Source organism: Oncorhynchus nerka, linkage group LG13, assembly GCF_034236695.1.
Source record: "Oncorhynchus nerka isolate Pitt River linkage group LG13, Oner_Uvic_2.0, whole genome shotgun sequence".
NCBI lineage: Eukaryota > Metazoa > Chordata > Actinopteri > Salmoniformes > Salmonidae > Oncorhynchus > Oncorhynchus nerka.
This window is the reverse complement of record NC_088408.1, coordinates 18,962,150-18,989,987: the sequence shown is the minus strand read 5'-3', so window position 1 is coordinate 18,989,987 and position 27,838 is coordinate 18,962,150. Positions and strand designations below refer to the sequence as shown.

Sequence of the window (27,838 nt, the reverse complement as noted above, 5' to 3'; positions counted from 1 at the left end):
CATGTTAAGGCAGGATTACTCTGTTCATGTTTTGATAAGCTATCACTGTCCCCACAACAACAACAACAACAACAAAACAGTTTTTCTATGGCTGTGTTTTAATTATATTTTTGCATATAATTCTGGAAACAGTATTGATAGTCTGCAAATTGACAACAAGAAAGAAACAAAACACCATCCGATAGGTGTCGGATTGATGCAATAAAAATAAAAATACAAACTACTCAGTTAACATTCTTGTTAGGGTTACATCAAAAAACTTGTTTCCTGAGACATCTTTATGCAAGACATTTATCTAGAGAGTGAAGTATCAGACCAAGGCCTTTTGTTCAATGTCGAATCACACCAACCTTTGTGCTTGACTGAAGAGTACATGGAGTCCTCTCCCTCTGTGCTCTGATGGCAGCATTCAAGAGGCACCTCCTGCTCGCAGTCAAGGCCCCCAGTGGTACATGTAGTTTGTGGTTCTGCTTGATATGTTTTCAGACCGTGGTCACCATCTCCCATTGATGTGCCTCCACGTGGTTCGTCTTCCACTGCAACCTGGCTGCTTGGACGGTCACCACTGCTCCGTCTATTAAAGGGATAGTTCGGGATATGAAGGAAGTTCATAAGGAGGTAGTTTCGTGTACCAACGCTAGCTGATCCCGAAGACTTCCGGTTTTTGTGCTAACGCTAGTTAGAATTGGCTCGCAAAACTACCTCTATCTTTCTTCATACTGGATGCAGGTACATAAAAATGGTATCCTGGAGTTCACCTCACTCTGGGGAAGTACATAAGAAGCTTAATTGCCAAAATCCAAAAGTATCCCTTTAATCCCCAAAGGGAAATTAGTTAGTCACACAGTAACCATAATAAAAACAATAGAAACACTCACGTCATTAAATCAGTGTTGTCCTCCTCAGCCCCAGGGTCCCTAACGCTGCACTGTTCAGACGTTGCTCTTTTGGATGATTGATAACCTGCCTCGTCACTGATCTCGAAATACAAACTGAGCTCTTCCATGACCATGTCGAACCTCTCCTTTATTTCAAACTCTGGGAAGTCATGGGTTTCAGAGACCGGATGGATGTTTTTGTCAGAGGTGAGAGTTGGGAGTTTTGCCTGAGGGGGAGAATCAAACTGGGAAGTTTCACAGAAAAGAATAGAAGACTGGCAAGGCATTTCTGGACTCGATGGAGAGATTTGGGGTGAGATAAAGTCAGGGACAGGAACTTCATTAAACGTGGTGTTTTCACAGTGAAAAAATCCCTTCTCAGCTTCTTCTTGGCACTGGTCCTCTTCTTCCTCTGCTATGTCCTCTTCATCACTCTCTCCTGAGTGCATAGTGCCACCAGCACTGTGGTGTTGGAACTCAGTTTTAAACGTTCGACTGGGCGAGCTGCTGAGGAGAGGGCTGTGCTCCAGGCCATTGGTGTCAAGGGGACAGAGCTGGATCTTTTCAAATGTGTCAAACCCAGCTGGCACACAGTCAGAGAGAATGTGTGCCGCAGATGGCATGACTGAGACTGATCGGTCCTCCTCTCGGTCCCGTACTGTGTCATCCTCTGGGTTAGAATCTGATCCTGGGACGACAGCATCGTTGGGTACTGAGGTGAAAGGGACCACATGATTATTTTCAATCTTGAGTAGTGCTTCAGTTCCGTCGGTGTGATCAACTGCTGGATCCTCCTTGGCAGCCTGCAAGAGAACAGTTCCAGGTGTAGCTTCTGCAGGAAGGTGGAGTATTGGTAGGTTGGCAATTTTGGGCGAGTTGTTGATCCACTCACCAGTCACCACACCTATGACCCCTGTGCTTAGCATGTCACATCGAGGTATCATTCCAAGTTCCTGATTCACTGAATCGACATGCAGGTCAGTTTCTGTAACACTGTCACCATTTTCCTCCATTATCCCATCCAGAACTGCGTACTCAGATGGAAAACTACCAGTCTCAAGTGTCTTTAGATAGTCTTTAATGGTAGAAACCTGGCCAGCTGGGTCCCATTCCTCACAAAGGTGTTTTGCTGTGTCAGAACTTACTTTGCTTCCCTCTTCAGCATCATAACTCTCTTCATGGCCAGGAGTGCTGCTGAGAAGTGGCTCCCAATGATGGATCCCCTGGCTGCTTGTGTCATGTTCCTCGGTTGTGCAGCTGCACTGTTCCACCAATAACTGACAGGTGTCTTCATATTCACCTTTGAGTTGGGTTCCATTTTGAGCATCAAAATGTAAAGAGAGCTCCAAAGTAGCATTCCTGACATATTCAGCAGTCCTCAAGAGGAAATCTTCTGGTTGTGGTGGGTGGAGAGGAGACATAGTATATTCTGGTTGTGGTGGGTGGAGGGGAGACGTGGTATATTCTGGTTGTGGTGGGTGGAGAGGAGACATAGTATATTCTGGTTGTGGTGGGTGGAGAGGAGACATAGTATATTCTGGTTGTGGTGGGTGGAGAGGAGACATAGTATATTCTGGTTGTGGTGGGTGGAGAGGAGACATAGTATATTCTGGTTGTGGTGGGTGGAGGGGAGACGTGGTATATTCTGGTTGTGGTGAGTGGAGAGGAGACATAGTATATTCTGGTTGTGGTGGGTGGAGAGGAGACATAGTATATTCTGGTTGTGGTGGGTGGAGGGGAGACGTGGTATATTCTGGTTGTGGTGGGTGGAGAGGAGACATAGTATATTCTGGTTGTGGTGGGTGGAGAGGAGACATAGTATATTCTGGTTGTGGTGGGTGGAGAGGAGACATAGTATATTCTGGTTGTGGTGGGTGGAGAGGAGACATAGTATATTCTGGTTGTGGTGGGTGGAGAGGAGACATAGTATATTCTGGTTGTGGTGGGTGGAGAGGAGACATAGTATATTCTGGTTGTGGTGGGTGGAGAGGAGACGTGGTATATTCTGGTTGTGGTGGATGAAGAGGAGACGTGGTATATTCTGGTTGTGGTGGATGGAGAGGAGACGTGGTATATTCTGGTTGTGGTGGATGAAGAGACATGGTATATTCTGGTTGTGGTGGGTGGAGAGGAGACGTGGTATCCTCTGGTTGTGGTGGATGGAGAGGAGACGTGGTATATTCTGGTTGTGGTGGGTGGAGAGGAGATGTGGTATATTCTGGTTGTGGTGGGTGGAGAGGAGACGTGGTATCCTCTGGTTGTGGTGGATGGAGAGGAGACGTGGTATATTCTGGTTGTGGTGGGTGGAGAGGAGACGTGGTATCCTCTGGTTGTGGTGGATGGAGAGGAGACGTGGTATATTCTGGTTGTGGTGGGTGGAGAGGAGATGTGGTATATTCTGGTTGTGGTGGGTGGAGAGGAGACATAGTATATTCTGGTTGTGGTGGATGAAGAGGAGGCGTGGTATATTCTGGTTGTGGTGGATGAAGAGGAGACATAGTATATTCTGGTTGTGGTGGGTGGAGAGGAGACGTGGTATATTCTGGTTGCGGTGGGTGGAGAGGAGGCGTGGTATATTCTGGTTGTGGTGGGTGGAGAGGAGGCGTGGTATATTCTGGTTGTGGTGGGTGGAGAGGAGACGTGGTATATTCTGGTCGTGGTGGGTGGAGAGGAGGCGTGGTATATTCTGGTCGTGGTGGGTGGAGAGGAGGCGTGGTATATTCTGGTTGTGGTGGGTGGAGAGGAGACGTGGTATATTCTGGTTGTGGTGGGTGGAGAAGAGACATAGTTTCTAGAGCCACTCCGTTGATGTCAGAGAAAACTGAATGATCGGTTACACTTGCTATCTTGTTGCGATTAACATCAGCTGGCTTTTGACTGAGGTGTGTTGAAACCGACAGCTTCTGTGTTGTGTTGTGATCAACACCCAGTTCACACAAAGTTTCAGCTGTCACAGTGCCAACAGCGTGCCCTAATGTTTGTTCACGGAGATCCTCAAGCTTAAGACCCATATTGATCTCAGCCCCATCAGTCAGTACAGGTCTGTCTAATACCGTATAACAAGTGACAACGGAGCCATCTACATATTCAACTACTGTCTCAGCTGCGGCAGAGCTGTCATTATGCATGAAGTACTCCTTGTTAACTTGGGCTTTTGCTTTTCTATCGCAGACATCTGCATTTTCTCTGGCTACATTTCCCTCATTTTTTTTCACTCCTGTAAAGTTCCCAAAAGGTTCAGTTTCAGCATGAGAGCCAGATGACTCGCAGCCCTCTCTGTAATCACTGGGTAATGGGTAACGCCTGGCCTCTTTCTCACAGCAGATACTTTGATTGAATGCATGTTTATCCTCATTCTGAATCTGGTGATTATTTTCACCTTCAGTAGATCCTTTGATGAAGCCCATACTGTAAATGGCTGAATTCAGAGCCAGGCTTTCACAGGTGTAATCAGATTCTTCAGTACCGTCACTCACACTTGAGCTGTGGTCGGTTCCTGGGAGGCGGCTTTCACCATTTTGTTCAGTCACTGCTTCTTCATCTGCTGAGGGACTAGTACCGGTGAGACTGCATTTGAGTGATTTCCCAGGCTGATTGAAATCATGACTTGAGGATGTATCAGTTGTTCTGTCATCAGAAGAGTGAGACTTTGCTGACACACACCCTGCTTCATTTCTAGAGTGAAAGCTATAAGAAGAGGTGCCTGTTTCACTAAGTGGATCATGTTGCTCATCTAGCCCTTGACATAGACCTTGAGAGTCTCCATCTGTACTGTGAGGACTGATTACACATGAACCTGCGCATGTCTGATTATCTCCGAGAGCTGTACTCTCCTCTTTTCCCATTTCTTCACAATGAAATCCTGTCACTGTGTATTTGAGATATTCATGGTCAGATTCAACTCTATGTGTTTTGTCCTCCTGAAGAATAGGCATATTCTGCAGTGATGTGACACCATCGTTGTTCCGGAAACTCAATGGTTCTGGGAATTTGAAATGGGTTTTGCAACTGTGTTTGTTTGTTATTGTGCAATCTGTCCTTAGTCGTTTAGGAGACAATGGAGCGGTATCTTCCTCAATGGGAAAACAGACATCTTGTGTGTGTTGATCCATTCCTTTTTTTATCCACTACACCTAAAACAAAGACAGATTTACTTTCAACCTATATTTATTCCAGAGAGAACACATTGAGTAAGATATGTTGTTTCTAAAGTGTGTATGGCATATCAAAGATGCAATTCATTTGAGAAACACACTTATAGACTGATGAGCTAATGATTACAGAATTAAAAGCAAAGGAAATCTTTTGTAGCTTCTTATTTCAATATGGTTGATAATTTACATATAGGCTTACGGCAAGTGCTATACATTTGGCCAGCTAAATGGAATACAACATTACTGTATGATTTGATAGTAACTGTACAGCTGAAGTCGGAAGTTTACATACACCTTAGCCAAATACATTTAAACTCAGTTTTTCATAATTCCTGACATTTAATTCTAGTAAAATAATACAATAATAGGAGAGTGATTTATTTCAGCTTTAATTTCTTTCATCAAATTCCCAGTGGGTCAGAAGTTTACATACACTCAATTACTATTTGGTAGCATTGCCTTTAAATTGTTTAACTTGAGTCAAACTTTTCGGGAAAAGTTTTGAATTTTGATCCATTCTCCTGACAGAGCTGGTGTAACTGAGTCAGGTTTGTAGGCCTCCTTGCTCGCACACACGTTTTCAGTTCTGCCTACAAATTGTCTATAGGATTGAGGTCAGGGCTTTGTGATGGCCACTCCACAATACCTTGATTTTGTTTTCCTTAAGCCATTTTGTCACAACTTTGTAAGTATGCTTGGGGTCATTGTCCATTTGGAAGACCCATTTGCGACCAAGCTTTAACTTCCTGACTGATGTCTTGAGATGTTGCTTCAATATATCCACATCATTTTCCGTTCTCATGATGCCATCTATTTTGTGAAGTGCTCCAGTCCCTCCTGCAGCAAACCACCCCTACAACATGATGCTGCCACCCCCATGATTCACGGTTGGGATGTGTTCTTCAGCTTGCAAGCCTCCCCCCTTTTCCTCCAAACATAACAATGGTCATTATGGTCAAACAGTTCTATTTTTGTTTCATCAGACATTTCTCCAAAAAGTGCGATCTTTGTCCCCGTGTGCAGTTGCAAACCGTAATCTGGCTTTTTTATGGCGGTTTTGGAGCAGTGGCTTCTTCATTGCTGAGCGGCCTTTCAGGTTGTCAATATAGAACTTGTTTTACTGTGGATATAGATACTTTTGTACCCGTTTCCTCCAGCATCTTCACAAGGTCCTTTGCTGTTGTTCTGTGATTGATTTGCACTTTTCTCACCAAAGTACCTTCATCTCTAGGAGACAGAACGTGTCTCCTTCCTGAGCGGTATGACGGCTGAGTGGTTTCGTGGTGTTTATACTTGCGTACTATTGTTTGTACAGATGAACGTGGTACCTTCAGGCGTTTGGAAATTGCTCCCAAGGATGAACCAGACTTGTGGAGGTCTTGGCTGATTTCTTTAGATTTTCCCATAATGTCAAGCAAAGAGGCACTGAGTTTGAAGGTAGGCCTTGAAATACATCCATAGGTACACCTCCAATTGACTCAAATTATGTCAATTAGCATATCAGAAGCTTCTAAAGCCATGACATCATTTTCTGGAATTTTCCAAGCTGTTTAAAGGCACATCAACTTTGTGTATGTAAACTTCTCACCCACTGGAATCTGTCTATAAACAATTGTTGGAAAAATTACTTGTGTCATGCACAAAGTAGATGTCCTAACCGACTTGCCAAAACTATTGTTTGTTAACAAGAAATTTGTGGAGTGGTTGAAAAACGAGTTTTAATATGTCCAACCTAAGCGTATGTAAACTTCCGACTTCAACTGTACTTCTTTCAGCATTTATAACCAACTGCTGAAAATTGAGCTTTGCACCCTGAAAATACATCAAAGCAGTAGTTTATTCCTATGACTTACCTTTCAGTGAAACCAAATCTCAACAGATGAAAGGTACTTCAGCAAAAACCTTCAAAGCAAAATATATAATCATCAGTTACTGGATTTTAATACTGTAGCACTGAATAAACAAATGGTCCATATACATAATATATGTTTACATAACATTACAGCAGGTGAGAAACGGTTTGAATATGTAACCAATGTAAATTGTATGTGTCTGATTTCCATTAGTGATGAGTCTTTCGTGAACAAACTGCTCTATTTGAACGGATCATTTTGGTGAATGTCGGGAACCGAATCGCATTGATGAAAGAGGCGTTAATTTGGCTCCCTGATTTGCATAGTGCTACTACTTTTTGAGCTCAAAACAACATTTTTCTGCAACTAAGTTACAAAATAATTATCCTCACTTCAGAAACAATAAATTGTGCGGAAAGTGCGTCAATCTGGTCCACACATAAACAATAGCTGACCATCTAATAATTTGGCCAGGTAAAATTGTATTTGAATTTCATGATCTGACATAATGGTATTTACATCGGAGATTTGCAATTTGTTCATGGTTCTAGTTAGATTTGAACCATTTTCAACGAAGAGCTGTTTGGGAGCCAAAGGAGCCGGCTCACCGAAAAGACTTGGAATGCCCATCACTAATTTCCATTTGCTATTGTACAGTCGTGGCCAAATGTTTTGAGAATGACACAAATATACATTTCCACAAAGTTGGCTGATTCAGTGTCTTTAGATATTTTTATTAGATGTTACTATGGAATACTGAAGTATAATTACAAGCATTTCATAAGTGTCAAAGGCTTTTATTGACAATTACATGAAGTTGATGCAAAGAGTCAATATTTGTAGTGTTGACACTTCTATTTCAAGACCTCTGCAATCCACCCTGGCATGCTGTCAATGAACTTCTGGGCCACATTCTGACTGATGGCAGCCCATTCTTGCATAATCAATGCTTGGAGTTTGTCAGAATTTGTGGGTTAAAAAATATAGATGCTTTGTTCCCCGAGCCACTTAGTTATCACTTTTGCCTTATGGCAAGGAGCTCCATCATGCTGGAAAAGGCATTGTTCGTCACCAAACTGTTCCTGGATGGTTGGGAGAAGTTGCTCTCGGAGGATGTGTTCGTACCATTCTTTATTCATGGCTGTGCTCTTAGGCAAAATTGTGAGTGAGCCCAATCCCTTGGCTGAGAAGCAACCCCACACACGAATGGTCTCAGGATGCTTTGCTGTTGGCATGACACAGGACTGATGGTAGCGCTCACTTTGTCTTCTCCGGACAAGCTTTTTCCGGATGCCCCAAACAATCGGAAAGGGGATTCAACAGAGAAAATGACTTTACCCCAGTCCTCAGCAGTCCAATCTCTGTATCTTTTGCAGAATATCAGTCTGTCCCTGATGTTTTTCCTGGAGAGAAGTGGCTTCTTTGCTGCCCTTCTTGACACCAGGCCATCCTCAAAGTCTTCGCCTCACTGTGCATGCAGATGCACTCACACCTGCCTGCTGCCATTACTGAGCAAGTTCTGTACTGGTGGTGCCCCGATCCCGCAGCTGAATCAACTTTAGGAAATGGTCCTGGCGCTTGCTGGACTTTCTTGGGCACCCTGAAGCCTTCTTCACAACAATTGAACCGCTCTCCTTGAAGTTCTTGATGATCTGATAAATGGTTGATTTAGGTGCAATCTTACTGGCAGCAATATCCTTGCCTGTGAAGCCTTTTTAGTGCAAAGCAATGATGACGGCACGTGTTTCCTTGCAGGTAACCATGGTTGACAGAGGAAGAACAATGATTCCAAGCACCACCCTCCTTTTGAAGCTTCCAGTCTGTTATTCAAACTCAATCAGCGTGACAGAGTGATCTCCAGCCTTGTCCTCGTCAATACCCACACCTGTGTTAACGAGAGAATCACTGACATGATGTCAGCTGGTCCGTTTGTGGCAGGGCTGAAATGCAGTGGAAATGTTTTTGGGGAATTCAGTTCATTTGCATGGTAAAGAGGGACTTTGCAATTCATCTGATCACTCTTCAGAACATTCTGGAGTATAAGCAAATTGCCATCATACAAACTGAGGCAGCAGACTTTGTGAAAATGTATATTTGTGTCATTCTCAAAACCTTTGGCCACGACTGTACCTTCTGAATATAATTAAAAACCATATGAATAGGTTGCCACCACAAGCACATCATTTTATTATTGAACAAAAGTCCCTGCTTTGTATTGGTTCAAAATCTAAATATATACAAAATGAAGAGCCGTTTTAGATGGATTCAGATAATAATGTAATTATTGACATCCCTGAACTTTATGAAAATAATAGCTAACAAGCCTAGCTAGCTAACTAGCAAACTTTAGTTACCCTACCAACCAAACTAGCTAGCTCGTAATATTGTAGATGTGTATAGTTTGTAAAATACAAGTGGCTACCTACAATAATAGCGTTTTCACAACCCGACACTTATTTGATGACTTACCAGAGAAACCTTTTACAGATTCAAAACAAAGTAACTAGCTACAGTTAGCTAGTTAGCCATTTATTTTGTAGCGAAACTGGACGCTGTGGTCTATGCGGTACTGATGCTGCTGCCACCACCAGCTGTGTTGCTGTTTGGCGCGAAATGCCACTTGCGCGTGCGTGCGTGAGGCAACGAAGGTAAGTAAAAACCTTGGCGCCAGATATGCTGTAAGAATAGATAATCAGCCTAATTTTTGGTAGTGGCAGCCTTTAAAAAAATAAGCATAAAGAGATGTTTTGTTACATTATCAGTCGGTATTTTTTGACTGTTCAAATGCTGTTGTTCCCATTGAAAGTAGGACTGATTTGATAGTAATGGCAGAATATAATCAATAGGCATAATAACAGATTGATAGCATGTAGTAGACCTACCCCTACCACCAGGATCTGGGGAATGTACTTTGATATTAATATATATTTTCAATTTATATTCCTATCATAGGCTATATATGTTGACAACGACCCTCGTGAGACTGCACATTTAATCCACATAAAAATCATTCTACTTCACAGATAGCATAGGTGCAGTAGAAGGCGTATTCATTTCCTCATGCGCAAACTCAAAAAACACCCCACCAAAACAGTGGTCCATTGCATGCCTGGCATCAACCACTCTGTGTGAGGGCGACAGGGAGAGAGAGAGTCGTGATACACACGGTCTGACGCTGCGCTTCATTGTGTCCTCAGCGTGTGTGTGCGTGTGGACGGTCCTACTTACTTGCAGAATCCTTGGAACTGCATCAGTGATTTTCGACGAGGCTCATTTCTTCCCAAGAAAACGTCACCACAACCCTCGACAAGACGTTTGACTTAATAGTCTCTGTCCGCACATATAACCTACTCTGAAGAAGAGAGCAAAGACCAGTTAACTTCGCACTCTTGCAAGGTAAATATGTTTTTTATTTATTGTGGATTAAAGTAAAATGCATAGTGAAACTTTCCCTCTATTCAATTATGATTTGTAAAGATAATCTTTATACGTCATTGCTAGATACATTATACTACAGACTAATACAGTTGTATTAATTAATTAGGTTAGGCTAGATGTAATTTTACATCGGGGAAGCATATCTCAATCTTCTTAAGAGGCTATATCATAATGGATCAACAGCAGGACTGCAAATCATATCATATATTTATTAAGAGAATACAGAAAACAATAATGTCAGTTATGGCCCTTTGTTTCCCAAACAAATAGCCTGGTACTGAATGGGGCGGGAGTGGTTTAGCCTACTTCACTGGTGGATTTTTCAAAAACAAAAGTATCAAGAGTAGCCTACAACTAGAAAAAGTCTACATGTCAATAGATACAGTTAATGTGTGGTGTTGTTTTCATTCATTTTCCAAATGCAATATATGACATTTTAAAATGCAGTTGTTCCTCTGAGCTTTCTTTCCTCTGTTGTGGTTCTGATGTAGTGCTTAGGGGATGCTGCCTCGCTTCTGGCACGTTTGTATGCGCTCACCCTGACTGGGCTCGCGCTGGCTTGGCTGCAAGGATGGAACCATTTGATTTGCCGGGCGATGCTAGTTTAGAAACAAATGCATGCGTGGCATGGTGAAATAATGATAGAAATAATCCCAAAACTGAAAACTGACTTTTAAATGTAGATTTGTTTTATATCGTATGTCCTTTCATCTTAGACTGATATATTTTCTTAAAACCATGCTCTTTTTTTGTGGTAGTGCTAAGAAATCATGATTGCAAGATTTGCAGTGCATATTAAACATGTCATCGATAGTGCTTGTATGTATAGATCTGAACATGTGTTAATGTATGTGTGGGTGTTGTACTTCGCTGGATTTTGACTCTCAAGGTCATTCTCTATTGGAAAATGATGGAAAAGGGACATGCTGTTACATAATGTGGCTGGTCAGTGTACAGAGAGAGGAGGACTATTAGTTCATATTAGAGAATCAGCTGATGACTATACTTTGGTTAGTGGAGTTTAGCCAGTAACCAAAAAGTTGCTGGTTTGAATCCCTGAGTTGACTAGGTAAGAAATCTGCCAATGTGCCCTTGAGCAAGGCACTTAACCATAATTGCTCCTGTAAGTCTCTCTGGATAAGAGCGTCTGCTAAATTACCAAAATGTACCAAGAGGCTGCCCAAGATCCTTAGAAACATGTACTGTATGTATCTATTTGGCCCTGTCTCAGTGTACTGAGTGGATGACAGCATGCTGCCCTCTGCAATGCACTGCAGACAGACTTCTTTGTGACCGAGTGGCACTATCTGGGTCTTTTGTCATCACTAACATGACTGCAGCAGTAGATTCAGACTCTGATTTTCCTGGAATTAGTCATTGTCAAGTCAAAGCATTTCCTTTTGGGGTGGCAGGTAGCCTAGAGATTGAGCTTTGGGCCAGTAACCGAAAGGTGGCTGGATCCAATCCTCGAGCTGACAAGCTAAAAATCTGTCGTTCTGCCCCTGAACAAGACAGTTAACCCACTGTTCCTCGGTAGGCCATCATTGTAAATAAGAATTTGTTCTTAAGGTTAACTGACTTGCAATTTCCATTTTTTATTCTTCACATGATCTCTTCTCCTTCACATCATTACATTTAAATTTGAGTCATTTAGCAGACTTACAGGAGCTCAAGGGCACATCGACAGATTTTTCACCTAGTCGAGGATTCAAACTAGCGACCTTTCAGTTACTGGCTCAATGATCTTAACCACTAGGCTACCTGCCGCCCCATCTCTTCTACTCCTCCCTCCATTCACCTTTACATTGCATTTAACACCCATATACTTTGGTTAGTGGAGTTTAGCCAGTAACCAAAAGGTTGCTGGTTTGAATCCCTGAGTTGACTAGGTAAGAAATCTGCCAATGTGCCCTTGAGCATCTGATGATGATGCTGCTGCTCTGAAATGGACCTGTAGGGAAGCAATACAGACATTTTCATCATCAGCGTAAAGCCTACTCTGCTGCCTAAGTCTCTTGACAACGGTGCTGTGTTCGAGTGCTATGCAAAACATGAGACTGGGGCATACAGGTGCACCTCTTTGAGCAGTCTGTACTCTGCTCCTCCACCATTGTGTGAATGGAAGATTTTTTAAAGTGTCACACCTCTGAGTGGAGTAGCCCGGTAGTGGATTATACATGCTCATCATTGCTCACATGGGACTGATATGTCTGGTGCTGCTGCTGCTGTCTTGAGGCCCATAGTTCATTGAGAGTGACGGCACGTATTGTGACAAGGAAAATGTCACCAGTTTATATGTCTCAGAACATAGGCTACTGCTTGCTTCAAGAATACAGCACCATCTATCCCTGGATGTGTGTCTTATGGGTAACTCTATGCTAACAACAACACAGCTTCTTCTGGAGTTGTGCTTTGACTATCACTGTCAACATGTTCACTGGTTTGCTGCAATGCTGGGTCAGGAGAATGATCATCTTGTGTTTTCTTACACTGCTAGGCTACTACCTTTGCATGTTCATACCATGGTCCTCTGTGTGTGTGTGTGTGTGTGTGTGTGTGTGTGTGTGTGTGTGTGTGTGTGTGTGTGTGTGTGTGTGTGTGTGTGTTGTGTGTGTGTTTGTGTGTGTGGTCCTGTGTGTGTGTGTTCATAGTGTGGTCCTGTGTGTGTGTGTGTTCAGTCCTCTTGTGCCCTAGTTAATAAGGATCCAGAGATAACCATGGCCAGATTTATAGCCCACTGAGCTAAAGCATAACCATGGTTACTCATCACGAGAACACAGTTCTCCAAACTACCTCCACTACCTACTTTGGGTACTCAGAAGGTGTACTTAGAGTTGATATCTGTTCATTTTGATGATTTGTCATTAGAGTACAATCTCATTCCATGACATGAAAGTTCCAGAAATAGAGTAAGTGGAATGTCTTCTTCAGTTATTCTAAGAACCACAAGAAGAACATGATAGAGTTGTTTTTGGGGAAGGCAATCAGTATGTGCTTGTCAGAACTGCAAATGTGTCCATGACATAAAAAATGTCAAAGGGTCTGGTGATGGTCCTTTGATGTAGCCTAACAATCGCTACCTTGGCGTTCACTGAAGCCTTGTCCGTTGAGGCTAAGAATCACTTGGGTCAGCATTAAATAGAATATATTACAGTAATTAATTCACATTATACACACTGAACAAAAATATTAACGCAACATGCAACAATTAAAACAACTTTAATTAGTTACAGTTGATACAAGGAAATCAGTCAATATTAAATAAACTCATTAGACCCTAATCTATGGATTTTACATGCCTGGAATACATTTATGCATCTGTTAGTCACAGATACCTTTTTTAAAAAAGGTAGGGGCGTGGATCAGAAAACCAGTTAGTATCTAGTGTTAGCTTTTTGTGCTTATGGAACATTTCTTGTATCTTTTATTTCAGCTCATGAAACATGGGACCAACTCTTTACATGTCGCGTTTATATTTTTGTTCAGTGTAATTAACTCTCTCGTTCTGGCTCATGCTGCTTCCTCAGTACAATGAAAGAGTATGGGACATGGAACAGAGTATTTGTATCATAGCTACCTCACTCACTACAATGAAAGTGTATGAGACTTGACATCAGGGTTGTTTCGCCCCGCTCGTCAGTGCGAGCCAAGGCGCAGGTGATAGTGAGTGTACCCTCTACATCTCAAGGGAATAGGCCATTGTACGCTGAGGTAATCTCCAAGGACAAAGAGCATCTATCTACTGCACTCCATAGATCAGAGAGGCTGACATCCAGTTAATTTATCAGGCAATCTGAGGCCTCGCCTTGCACTAGGATAGGTATTCTATTGGTGATGTCACACCATTGTTATTCAGTTTTGTTCTGTGGCTAGCTCGCAATCTCTATCATTGTTTTTGGTGATGGCAATGTGATTGTGATTGTCTCGCATTGGGCTTTACCTCTAAACCATTAAATTAAATTAAATAATTTTTCGTTCTGAACTCTGTGTTATTAAGCGTTCGGTGTTGGATGAATAATCATTTTTTCTGTGGTTGTTTTCCCCTTAGCAAAGACAAAGTTAAAATGCTGCATGTAATTAAATCATCATCTGCAATGTATTATCTAATAGAGAATACTCTTCGTCATATCTGTGATAATTCAATCAGAAACAATAGAATTGACCCTTTAAAGTGCTAGTCGTTTGTTTGCTATAGGATGCACCTAATTAATTGATATGGCCTTTCTGATGGTATCATATAATCTCTCATTGTTTAATACGAGCAGAATACATTTTTAGCTCTTTCCCCCTTTTACATGAATCTAGCGTACTAAGAATTACACAACCATTACACATTGAGAATAAAATCTCCAGATTTCAGATCTGCTTTCTCTACTCGGGACCTTTTGTGATTCAGTGAGAGCATTGGTGACTAGTGAGAGGGGCCAGATTTTCTAAATGGTAAAAGTCACATTGTAGCATTGGTTCGTTTGGCATGCTCATTATACTAATGACAGGGTGCTTAATGAACTAATCTGGCTGAATTAGAAGCAGTGTGTGTGTGTGTGTGTGTGTGTGTGTGTGTGTGTGTGTGTGTGTGTGTGTGTGTGTGTGTGTGTGTGTGAAGCAGTGTGAGCTGGGCTGGATACAGAGGCTGGGGTGCAAACAGCTGCAGGCTGTGGAGATAGGGCTAAGGCTAAGCAAAGGATATAGGGCTAAGGCTAAGCAAAGGAGATAGGGCTAAGGCTAAGCAGAGGAGATAGGGCTAAGGCTAAGAAAAGGAGATAGCCCAATCTCCCTTGCCCTAAGGCTAAGCAAAGTGGGCCGAAAGGGAAATTAGACACAAAGTCACAATTATGGCATCAGATCACAATAAAACAAACAACCTGGGACACTTAGCCTAACAACCTCAAGGAATTGCTGTTGGATACAGACTCGTTTGCTAGTTCAATCTCCAGTGGTCTGACCTGGTGCATGTTTGTTGTTGAGTGATTGTAGATACTTAGGCAGAGCAGAAGTGATTGTATATACTTTATTTCCAGACAACCATGGCTTTATTTTTGTTTTAATTATACAGTATGAGTTGGTGTAGCAGCCAGCTAAGTAGAGGTAGGCCACTCCCTAGTGCTCGTAAGATCTATCAATGTGTCAAACGTCTTAAAACATAAGACAATCATCGAAGCTATCCAGGAATATTCTTCGATCATCTGTGTTTTATCGTCCCTGGTGTAGCCAAATAGAGATATGGTATATAAATCCACACATAGTGTTCAACATTATTACTTTGCCCTAAATATCACATAATTCATTGGATTGAGGTGATTTTTTATACATTACAGCTATTTTTAGCTACAGCTGGGTTGAGGTGGTGTTTAGAATATAATTACCTGTGCTAGAAAATTCTCCTTTCTTTAATTCAAGCCTGATGAATGACTTTGCTGATACCTTTTAGAGATTTCTGTCACTGTTAGTCCAGACTGCCATAGGTATTTAACCTGTTCTGATAGAGAAATCATGTGTTCCATTCATTCTTTGCATACTCTCCAAAGTAATCAGGCACCATTCTTTCTTTCCATCCAGACATTCTCAAATAATAATGTCCCATTACTTTTCCTTCCTCTGACATTCTAAAATAATTCTCCTGCCATTCTTTTACAGATAAAATGGGAGCGAAAAACAGCAAGCTGACCCCAGAGGTGATGGAGGATCTGGTAAAGAGCACAGAATTTAACGAGCACGAACTGAAACAGTGGTACAAAGGCTTCCTCAAAGACTGCCCCAGTGGACGACTCAATCTGGACGAGTTCCAACAACTCTATGTGAAGGTAGCTACAGAACACTGTCACTCTGCCAACATCTAAATGCACCCTATTCCCTATAAAGTGCCCTACTTTTGGCCAGAGCCCATCAGGATCTCATCAGAAGTAGTGCACTATATAGGGAATAAGGGTGCCATTTTGGATGCACACTGTCACTTTGCCAACATATGCACAGACACAGACCCTTTTATCAGCAATATCTCCATATAGTAGAGTAGAGTAGAGTAGAGTAGAGTAGAATAGTACACTCGTTATTGGTGCGATAGGCCAATTGGTTTAGCAGTGGATTGAAAATACACAAGGATAGATATAGGACTCCCAAGGCTTGGTAGTTGAGGAAGTGATGTCGTACAACATTCTTTCAATTTCTCCACAAGTGAATGTGTTCAAAAACCATACATCTCAATACTCTACAGAAATGTTGAGAACTAGCAGAAATGCAGAGGTTTTTGAGCTTTGTAAGTATAACAGAAGCATATGTCATCGCAGTGGAAAAGCAATCAAAACAACATGATCCTATGGCAAGCTCAATAACAGTACTGTAATTAGTAACGAGTACATTACAGTATGTGACATCACTCTCCTGTCTTATTCGTTCCCTCAGCTGTATCCGTTATGTTATTCTTTCCCTCCTGTATCCGGGCAGGAAACTAATCGACGGTGAAGCAACTCAAGAACAACTCAAGAGCACTTTGATTATAATCTCCTTTAATATTTATCTCCTCATCTGTAGAGGAGCTCGGGGAGAAATTATTATTCACAGGCGAGAGGTGAGAAGAATTTTATATTTCTAGTCCTAAATACAGAGGTTTAATGAAACTTTCAGGTAATTTTATATAGGTAAATGTAATCTTTATAATCTTCTATTTAATTAATTGAAATAAGATTGTTAAGATCTTATAGCTACAGCCATGTATGAATATTGACCATTAATGAAGTATCATGCGTCCTGGAGTGTAGATTTGTTGTTAGTGGATGACAGTGCCTTCAGAATGTATTCACACCCCTGTATTCACACATTTTGTTGTTTTACACAATACTCCATAATGTCAAAGTGGAATTATGTTGTTAGAAATTTGTACAAATTAATGAAAAATGAAAAGCTGAAATGTCTTGAGTCAATAAGTATTCAACCCCTATGTTATTGCAAGCCTAAATATGATAAAAAATGTGCTTTAACAAGTCACATAATTTGTATTTATTTTTATATAACCTTTATTTAACTAGGCAAATTGTTATTTACAATGACGGCCTACCCCGGTCAAACCCTAACCCCGACGACGCTGGGCCAATTGTGTGCTGCCCTATGGGACTCCCAATCACGGCCGGTTGTGATACAGCCTGGAATCGAACCAGGGTCGGTAGTGACGTCTCTAGCACTTAGATGCAGCGCCTTAATACACATTATGGTGTGTTGTATGTATTGAATACATTTTGAATTCAGGCTGTAACTGTCACGACATCCGCTGAAGTCGGTTCCGCTCCTTGTTCGGGCGGCGTTCGGCCGTCGACGTCACTGGTCTTCTAGCCATCGCCGATCCACTTTTCATTTTCCATTTGTTTTGTCTTGTTTTCCTGCACACATGGTTTACATTCCCTCATTATTTGATGTGTATTTAACCCTCTGTTCCCCCCATGTCTGTGTGTGGAATTGTTTGTTGTTACGTGTATATGCACGTCAGACTAGTTTGCGCCGGGTTATGTCAACCCGTATTTGTTTATTGTTCTTAGTGCCGTGTGTCTGTTCACCGTAATAAAGGGGCTCCGTTTGGCTACCCAGTTCTGCTCTCCTGTGGCTGACTTCCCTGCAGCCAGTTACGCATACCTTACAGTAACAAAAGCAAATTTGAAATAAGTCAAAGGGTATGAATACTTTTTGAAGGCACTGTATAGCTACTGACATCCTAACCCTGGTCGGTCCTCTCAGGAAATGCCCCATAATGAAAGATGTTAAACCATGTTAGAGAGTATCTAAAGGCATGGCTAGAAATATCAATGCTGCTCTAGGCTGTGTCCCAAATGGCACCTAATTCCCTATCGGTCAAAGTCAAAAGTTGTGCACTATAAAGGGAAAAGGGTGCCATTTTCGGAAGCACACCTAGTCTGCATTAGCTAAGAGGCTTTAGAAAACGCCACAAGACAAAAACACACATTCAAATATCTGTGGTGTAGACCTACATGTACACCCTCGTAACCCCATTTGGGGTTCTTTGTGACAGGCTGACAGAGTGTATGAACATCTACATGCTGGAGACCGTCTTACTATAATTGACAACCAATGTATCGAGTGCACTGTGGGTGAAACTGATGTACCATACAGAGTGGTGTTCCAAAGAGGTTTCAGAGGCTGATGGCTGCTGGCGAGTTAACCTTTTATCACGGCGTCCTATTGTGTTTCCAGGCAACAGGATATCAGTGAAAGGGTTTTATTTAAATCCAAAGGCTCTGATAGTGAGATCATTGATTACCTCACATTAGCTGGACAGACTGTTCCTCTGAAAAGGAATGGTGTGTGTGTGTGTCCCCGCGTTCACTCGTGTGTCCCAATGGGTGTGTGTGTGTGTGTGTGTGTGCACTCGTGTGTGTGTGTGCATGCGCCCTCACGTGTGTGTGTGTCCCAATGATGTGCGTGTGTGTGTGAAAGTATGTTCTGTGTGACTTAGGTCATTTCAGTGACTGTGAGTGAGGGCGCAAAATCGAATCTAATTTTATTGTCACATGCAGATGTTATTGCGGTGTAATGTAGAGGTCGACCGATTATGATTTTTCAACGCCGATACCGATACCGATTATTAGAAGACCCAAAAAAAAGCAGAAACCGATTAATCGGTCGATTTTTATATATTTGTAATAATGACAATTACAACAATACTGAATGAACACTTATTTTAACTTAATATAATACAGAAATACAAATCAATTTAGTCTCAAATAAATAATGAAACATATTTGGTTTAAATAATGCAAAAACACAGTGTTGGAGAAGAAAGTAAAAGTGCAATATTTGCCATGTAAAAAAGCTAACGTTTAAGCTCCTTGCTCAGAACATGAGAAAGCTGGTGGTTCCTTTTAACATGAGTCTTCAATATTCCCAGGTAAGAAGTTTTAGGTTGTAGTTATTATAGGAATTATAGGACTATATCTCTCTATACAATTTGTATTTCATATAACTTTGACTATTGGATGTTCTTATAGGCACTATAGTATTGCCAGCCAAATCTCGGGAGTTGATAGGCTTGAAGTCATAAATATCGCTGTGCTTCAAGCATTGCGAAGAGCTGCTGGCAAACGTAGGAAAGTGCTGTTTGAATTAATGCTTATGAGCCTGCTGCTGCCTACCACCGCTCAGTCAGAATGCTCTATCAAATATCAAATCATAGACTTAATTATAATATAATAGCACACAGAAATACGAGCCTTATGTCATTAATATGGTCAAATCCGAAACTATCATTTAAAAAACAAAACGTGTATTTTTTCAGTGAAATACGGAACCTTTATGTATTTTATCGAACAGGTGGCATCCCCAAGTCTAAATATTGCTGTTACATTGCACAACCTTCAATGTTATGTCATAATTATGTAAAATTCTGGCAAATTAATTACGGTCTTTGTTAGGAAGAAATGGTCTTCTTCACACAGTTCGCAAAGAGCCAGGCGGCCCAATCTGCTGCATATACCCTGACTGCTTGCACAGAACGCAAGAGAAGTGACACAATTCCCTAGTTAATATTGCCTGCTAACATGAATGTCTTTTGACTAAATATACAGGTTTAAAAATATACACTTGTGTATTGATTTTAAGAAAGGCATGGATGTTTATGGTTAGATACATTGGTGCAATGACAGTGCTTTTTTGTGAATGCGCTTTTGTTAAATCATCACCTGTTTGGCGAAGCAGGCTGTGATTTGATGATAAATTAACAGCCACCGCATTGATTATTTGCAACGCAGGACAAGCTAGTTAAATTAACCTAGTAATATCATCAACCATGTGTAGTTAACTAGTGATTATGTGAAGATAGATAGTTTTTTATAAGACAAGTTTAATGCTAGCTAGCAACTTACCTTGGCTCCTTACTGCACTCGCGTAACAGGTGGTCAGCCTGCCACGCAGTCTCCTTGTGTAGTGCAATGTAATCGGCCATAATCGGCGTCCAAAAATGCAGATTACCGATTGTTATGAAAACTTGAAAACTGACCTAATTAATCGGCCATGATTAATCGGTCGACCTCTAGTGTAGTGAAATGCTTGTACAGTGCAGTAATTTCTAACAATTGACAAAAATACACATAATACACACAACCTAAATGTAAAGAATGGAATTAAGGAACATGCTACAAACATTGATAGAAGGGAGATAGGGGCAGTCGACCGTGACATCATGCCTTTGATTCGTTCACATTCCATCCACCTGAGCCAACTGTCCAGATGCCATTTCTGTCACTGTGCTAAATACTGAATTATTATACGTCTATTGAGTCCCAGTGTGCTCAAATAGGCAATGTTAAAACAGGGTTAAATCTTTGTTTTCAGTCTCTTCCTTTTCATTTCAACTGCGTTTGTAGTGGCAATAATTTTGTCCGCGTCAAGGGAGTGAACGCTTTTTGAGTGAGCACAATATCAGTGCATGTTGAGGGCTCTGGTGCTTTTTCCCCCCCTCTGGTGGTAGATTCAATTTCTATTCTACGTGTGTAGCTCCGTACCAATGATTTCCAATTATAGTTTTCCAGACTGAACTCAGAAATCGATCGGCTTTATAGATTGAGTTGCGCTATTGTGAGCACAATGAACTGCTAGCATGTTTGTTTTCAACTTAAGCTAATGAGTGTTGACGGCAAGGGGTGTCTGGACTGGGTTTGGAATGGGATACATTGAAGTAAGAAAGTGTACAATTTAGAATGTTGGACTTGTGGTTTAACAGTAGACAAAATGTCAGTGGTAGTATCGTTAAAAAAGGCCATTATGGTTGGTGATTATTACGTCATTGGCTTCCATCAAAACACAGTGAAAACACGTTGCTCAGAGCTGAATTTCAGTTTTGAAGGAGATGAGTTCTATGTAATCCCAGTGTACAGAAGATACTGTCGAACTACATTTCCAGTGACATTTTACTTTTGAGTTTTAAGTAGATGTTGTGGCATTCCACACACACACACACACACACACACACACACACACAGAGAGAGAGAGCCTAGGGTCCGGGGTGATGACATTAGTGTCAGGTAAGTGACTGGGCTCCCAGTGTGTGTTTGGTCTTGTTGTGATGATATAGATGTTGCTGTGTCATCAGTGATAAGCTGCAGAGTAACATACTTAATGTATGGTTCCTGCTGAATACAGCTATCAGACTGTAATTGGCCTGAGGGGAGCTTATGCACTGGGTTGTACAGCACCATGCAGAAGCCTTTATAGTGACATCATTAACCACCCATACAGCACCATGCAGAATCCTTTATAGTGACATCACCAACACCCCATACAGCACCATGCAGAAGCCTTTATAGTGACATCATTAACCACCCATACAGCACCATGCAGAATCCTTTATAGTGACATCACCAACACCCCATACAGCACCATGCAGAAGCCTTTATAGTGACATCATTAACCACCCATACAGCACCATGCAGAAGCCTTTATAGTGACATCACCAACCACCTATACAGCATCATGCAGAAGCCTTTATAGTGACATCACCAACACCCCATACAGCACCATACAGAAGCCTTTATAGTGACATCACCAACACCCCATACAGCACCATACAGAAGCCTTTATAGTGACACCACCAACCACCCATACAGCACAATGCAGAAGCCTTTATAGTGACATCACCAATACCCCATACAGCACCATGCAGAAGCCTTTATTGTGACATCCCCAATATCCCATACAGCACAATGCAGAAGCCTTTATAGTGACATCACCAATACCCCATACAGCACCATGCAGGAACTTAGTCTCTCTCTACACAGCAGGCAATCACACAGATCGAACACCCCCCTTCCACACACACACACTCTGATGGAAACCTATCCCTAACACTGCACCACACCAGGACACACGGTGCAGTGCCCTGACCTGGATTGATGGGCTGGATAGATAGATTCTGGTTTGGCGATTCTCACTTCAATACCTGCAGGGCATTTGATGCTGTGTGTGTGTGTGTGTGTGTGTGTGTGTGTGTGTGTGTGTGTGTGTGTGTGTGTGTGTGTGTGTGTGTGTGTGTGTGTGTGTGTGTGTGTGTGTGTGTGTGTGTGTGTGTGTGTGTGTGTGTGTGTGTGTGTGACCCACCCCCTCTCCCAGACAGTCCCAGCATTACTATCATAAGTTTGGAATTAATGACCCTGTGGGATGCTTTAATTTCCACAAATGGAAACAGTCCTGTGGTCAGTGACGGACAGAGACGAGGGCAGCAACAATCCATAATATGACGAGGGATGTAATAATGTGATCAGATGTTTGACAGACAGGACGTAAGACCACCATGACAGATGCTGTATGTTACACTCTGTCTTTGTCACTGGTACTAGAGTTCTGGAGAGCAGGCACTGGCTTAAAGGTGCAATCTGCAATATTACCTGCTGTTCAATAATGATGAAGCCTATATCAGTTGATTCTTGAGGAAAATAACTTAGAAATGCCTGATGAGATTAGTACAATAGTATTACTCCATTATTACCCAGAATATACCTTTTTTACTACATTGTTTGTAAAGCCTTGCCTGAAAATCATATGACGGCCTGGGTGCCCCCGTATCTCTCTCTCTCTCTGGGAGGAGAGGTTACTGGACGAGGGGAGGTGAGGGTACTGGGCTAGGCGAGGGGAGAGTACTGGGGGAGGGGAGGGTACTGGGCTAGGGGAGGGTACTGGGCTGGGCTAGGGGAGGGGAGGGGAGGGTACTGGGCTAGGGGAGGATACTGGGCTGGGCTAGGGGAGGGTACTAGGGGAGGGGAGGGTATGGTACTGGGGGAGGGGAGGGTACTGGGCTAGGGGAGGGTACTGGGCTGGGCTAGGGGAGGGAGGGTACTGAGTTTGTTTAGCTATGGCCACTTGAGACAAGCTAAAAAGCCTTTATATAATAATGTGTGTGCATATGTGTTGTGCGTGTGGGGGCATACTGTATGTGTGTGTGCAGGTCTGGAGCAGTAGAGTAGAGGGGGGTTGTGCTGTGTTGTGCCAGCCAGGCCTTGTTATCCTGCAGGCCAACTGCACATCTAATTCAATCACTAGAGAAAGGGCAACATACCCATCCACTGCTCCTCTGACTATAGAAATGGAGAGAGGATGTGGGAGAGAGAGAAAGAAACACAGAGAGAGAGGGGGAGAGAGAGAGAGAGAGAGAGAGAGAGAGAAGGGGGAGAGAGAGAGAGAGAGAAGGGGAGGGGAGGGGGTGTGAGAGGGTGGAGGAAGGGTGAGTGAGGGAGAGAAAGAGAGTTAGATGCTTCACTAAATATGTTGATGGTGTGAACTGAACTCTTTTTTAAATTAACTTCATAACAATTGAATGCTCTCTTAATTAGTGTTCCCAATCACTAAATATTGTCAGGGTTTTCCTGTGGTGAAGTAGAGGACCAAAACGCAGCGTGGTTATATTGACTCATGTTTAATAAAAACAGATAAACATGAACACTACAAAATAATAAACGTGGAAAACCAAAAACAGCCCTATCTGGTGCAAAACACAGAGACAGGAACAATCACCCACAAACACAGTGAAACCCAGGCTACCTAAGTATGATTCTCAATCAGAGACAACTAATGACACCTGCCTCTGATTGAGAACCATACTAGGCCGAAACATAGAAATACCCCAAAACATAGAAAAACAAACATAGACTGCCCACCCAACTCACGCCCTGACCATACTAAATAAATACAAAACAAAGGAAATAAAGGTCAGAACGTGACAAATATATGTGGTGTGATTTTAACGATGGTAGGAGACGTGAGGAGACATTAGTTAGAAAAATCCAATGTTATGTTACATAATGCATCATGAAGCTGGTTAACTTGTGGCTTGTTAAGTAAAGCCTATATTGTGAGCATGGTTCTTGCAATGCCAGGATAGTGGGTTTGATTCCCGGGACAAACCGTAGGTAAAAAATGTATGCACATAAAATCTACTGCTAAATGGCATATATTTTAATTATGACTAGATGCTTCACATGTATATGTAGCAGATGGAGAGGTGTAAAACTCACTCCTCAGCCTTAAATGTCGCCCCTTGTGCAAATGAAGAAGGTATCTGGTAACCACTTCAAGGGTGAGGGTTAAAAACCAGGGCTGTCCCCGGGTCTACCTGACAGCCTCTAAAAGGGTTAGGGTAAGAAACTAGGGCTGTCCCCGGGTCTACCTGACAGCCTCTAAAAGGGTGAGGGTTAAAAACCAGGGCTGTCCCCGGGTCTACCTGACAGCCTCTAAATGGGTTAGGGTAAGAAACTAGGGCTGTCCCCGGGTCTACCTGACAGCCTCTAAAAGGGTTAGGGTTAAAAACCAGGGCTGTCCCCGGGTCTACCTGACAGCCTCTAAAAGGGTTAGGGTAAGAAACTAGGGCTGTCCCCAGGTCTACCTGACAGCCTCTAAAAGGGTTAGGGTTAAAAACCAGGGCTGTCCCCGGGTCTAACTGACAGCCTCTAAAAGGGTTAGGGTAAGAAACTAGGGCTGTCCCCGGGTCTACCTGACAGCCTCTAAAAGGGTTAGGGTTAAAAACTAGGGCTGGTCCGGGTCTACCTGACAGCCTCTAAATGGGTTAGGGTTAAAAACCAGGGCTGTCCCCGGGTCTACCTGACAGCCTCTAAAAGGGTTAGGGTTAAAAACTAGGGCTGGTCCGGGTCTACCTGACAGCCTCTAAAAGGGTTAGGGTTAAAAACCAGGGCTGTCCCCGGGTCTACCTGACAGCCTCTAAAAGGGTTAGGGTAAGAAACCAGGGCTGTCCCCGGGTCTACCTGACAGGCTCTAAAAGGGTTAGGGTAAGAAACTAGGCTGTCCCCGGGTCTACCTGACAGCCTCTAAAAGGGTTAGGGTAAGAAACTAGGGCTGTCCCCGGGTCTACCTGACAGTCTCGAAAAGGGTTAGGGTAAGAAACTAGGGCTGTCCCCGGGTCTACCTGACAGCCTCTAAAAGGGTTAGGGTAAGAAACTAGGGCTGTCCCCGGGTCTACCTGACAGACTCTAAAAGGGTTAGGGTAAGAAACTAGGGCTGTCCCCGGGTCTACCTGACAGCCTCTAAAAGGGTTAGGGTAAGAAACTAGGGCTGTCCCCGGGTCTACCTGACAGTCTCTAAAAGGGTGAGGGTTAAAAACCAGGGCTGTCCCCGGGTCTACCTGACAGCCTCTAAAAGGGTTAGGGTAAGAAACTAGGGCTGTCCCCGGGTCTACCTGACAGCCTCTAAAAGGGTTAGGGTAAGAAACTAGGGCTGTCCCCGGGTCTACCTGACAGCCTCTAAAAGGGTTAGGGTAAGAAACTAGGGCTGTCCCCGGGTCTACCTAACAGCCACTAAAAGCTGAGTCAGAGGGAGGGATGCCGGCATTTTGGATGGCCCTCCTTCCTCTGCTCCCTCTCTCACTGCCCCCCTCTGCTGGCTGATAAACACACTGACAGTATTGTGCCGAGATGATGACCAGGGTGAAGTTTCTCCTAGTTACTGATCAACCCCAAATTTAACCATTAGTGGTGAAAATGCCAAACTGATCCAAGATCAGCGTCTAGGGGCAACTTCACCCTACTCCCATGGGCTATGCTGAACACTTTTGTTTCATAATGCTGAAACAAACAAACACCTTCACTTACTAGCTGGTTAATACAGAGACAAGCAATATTACTGATAAAATAATCTGACAAGGCTGTGTTATTTCATTTAGTGACTTCCCCTGTGAAGGCTTTCACAATCAGTGTCTCATTTTTCAAGACCTGAATGATCCTAAGAGACTTTGGACAAAAGTTACTTGCATAATACTGGCATTTAGAGTGCATCCAAATTGAACCCTCTTCACTATATACTGTAGTGAACTATATAGGGAGTAGCGTGCAATTTGAGTCAGTTTGTTGACACCATAATGTGGTTAGAATTCCATCCTTATCTTTCCATCCTCCCTGCTGTTTTAGAGGATATCTATAGTGTACAGTTTTTTTTCTATAATCTGTCATAATTAGTTTGGTATTTTCTCATGTTTCCATTATGGTGGATACTGGGGAGTGGGTGCACTGCTGTGAACTATTTCCCCGTAGCCTCACCTCACTCTCTCTCTCTCTCTCTCTCTCTCTCTCTCTCTCTCTCTCTCTGTGTGGTTGTGTGCGTGAGTTTTATAACTGAGACTGGGGTCCCAAAGGGTGCTTGCTGGCTATGCTGCCTGAGTTTAGCTCTCTCTCTCTCTCTTCTCTCTCCCTCCTTTCTCTGCCTTGCATGTCACTGACGTTTATGTAAGAATTCAGAAAGCATCTTAGAGCCCCCATCAGTAGGTCGGTCAGTCTGTCACACAAAACTTGAAACATCCAAATGATGGATGCTGAATTATGCATGTACTCAGCAGCCCTCTCTCTCTTTCTGCTCTGTGAACAAGCCAGCGTCTTTGTGTGAGTGATGCGCTGGCAGGACAAGGCGTTGCGTCTCAAATGGCACTCTAGTCCTTGTATAGTGCACTACTTTTGATCAGGGCCCATAGGGACACACTTTATGGTGCCGTTTGAGACATAACCAAGGTTAACAGCTATATGCATTAACATGCTAACAGTTCCCTCTCCCTGCCAACAGCTATATGCAGTTATATGCTAACAGCTCCCTCTCCCTGCCAACAGCTATATGCAGTAACATGCTAACAGTTCCCTCTCCCTGCCAACAGCTATATGCAGTAACATGCTAACAGTTCCCTCTCCCTGCCAACAGCTATATGCAGTTATATGCTAACAGCTCCCTCTCCCTGCCAACAGCTATATGCAGTAACATGCTAACAGTTCCCTCTCCCTCCCAACAGCCATATGCAGTAACATGCTGACAACTCCCTCTCCCTGCCAACAGCTATATGCAGTAACATGCTGACAACTCCCTCTCCCTGCCAACAGCTATATGCAGTAACATGCTGACAACTCCCTCTCCCTCCCAACAGCCATATGCAGTAACATGCTAACAACTCCCTCTCCCTGCCAACAGCTATATGCAGTAACATGCTGACAACTCCCTCTCCCTGCCAACAGCCATATGCAGTAACATGCTAACAGCTCCCTCTCCCTGCCAACAGCTATATGCAGTAACATGCTAACAGCTCCCTGCCAACAGCCATATTTTTATTTTTATTTTTTTATTTTACCTTTATTTAACCAGGTAGGCAAGTTGAGAACAAGTTCTCATTTACAATTGCGACCTGGCCAAGATAAAGCAAAGCAGTTCGACAGATACAACGACACAGAGTTACACATGGAGTAAAACAAACATACAGTCAATAATACAGTATAAACAAGTCTATATACAATGTGAGCAAATGAGGAGAGAAGGGAGGTAAAGGCAAAAAAGGCCATGGTGGCAAAGTAAATACAATATAGCAAGTAAAACACTGGAATGGTAGTTTTGCAATGGAGGAATGTGCAAAGTAGAAATAAAAATAATGGGGTGCAAAGGAGCAAAATAAATAATAAAAATAATGGGGTGCAAAGGAGCAAAATAAATAAATAAATTAAATACAGTTGGGAAAGAGGTAGTTGTTTGGGCTAAATTATAG

At 42.7% G+C, this 27,838-nt stretch overlaps 1 protein-coding gene across 1 annotated transcript in view; it reads left to right on the top strand.

The window, feature by feature from the left end:
- The first annotated feature begins 10,008 nt into the window (after positions 1-10,008).
- The window catches only part of LOC115139189 (visinin-like protein 1), a 42,871-nt gene continuing 25,041 nt past the window's right edge, over positions 10,009-27,838 (top strand). The window contains exons 1-2 of the mRNA XM_029676322.2: positions 10,009-10,281; positions 15,961-16,127. Coding sequence (XP_029532182.1) covers positions 15,966-16,127 — 162 coding nt within the window. The 5' untranslated portion in view covers positions 10,009-10,281; positions 15,961-15,965. The remainder of the gene's footprint in view (positions 10,282-15,960; positions 16,128-27,838) is intronic.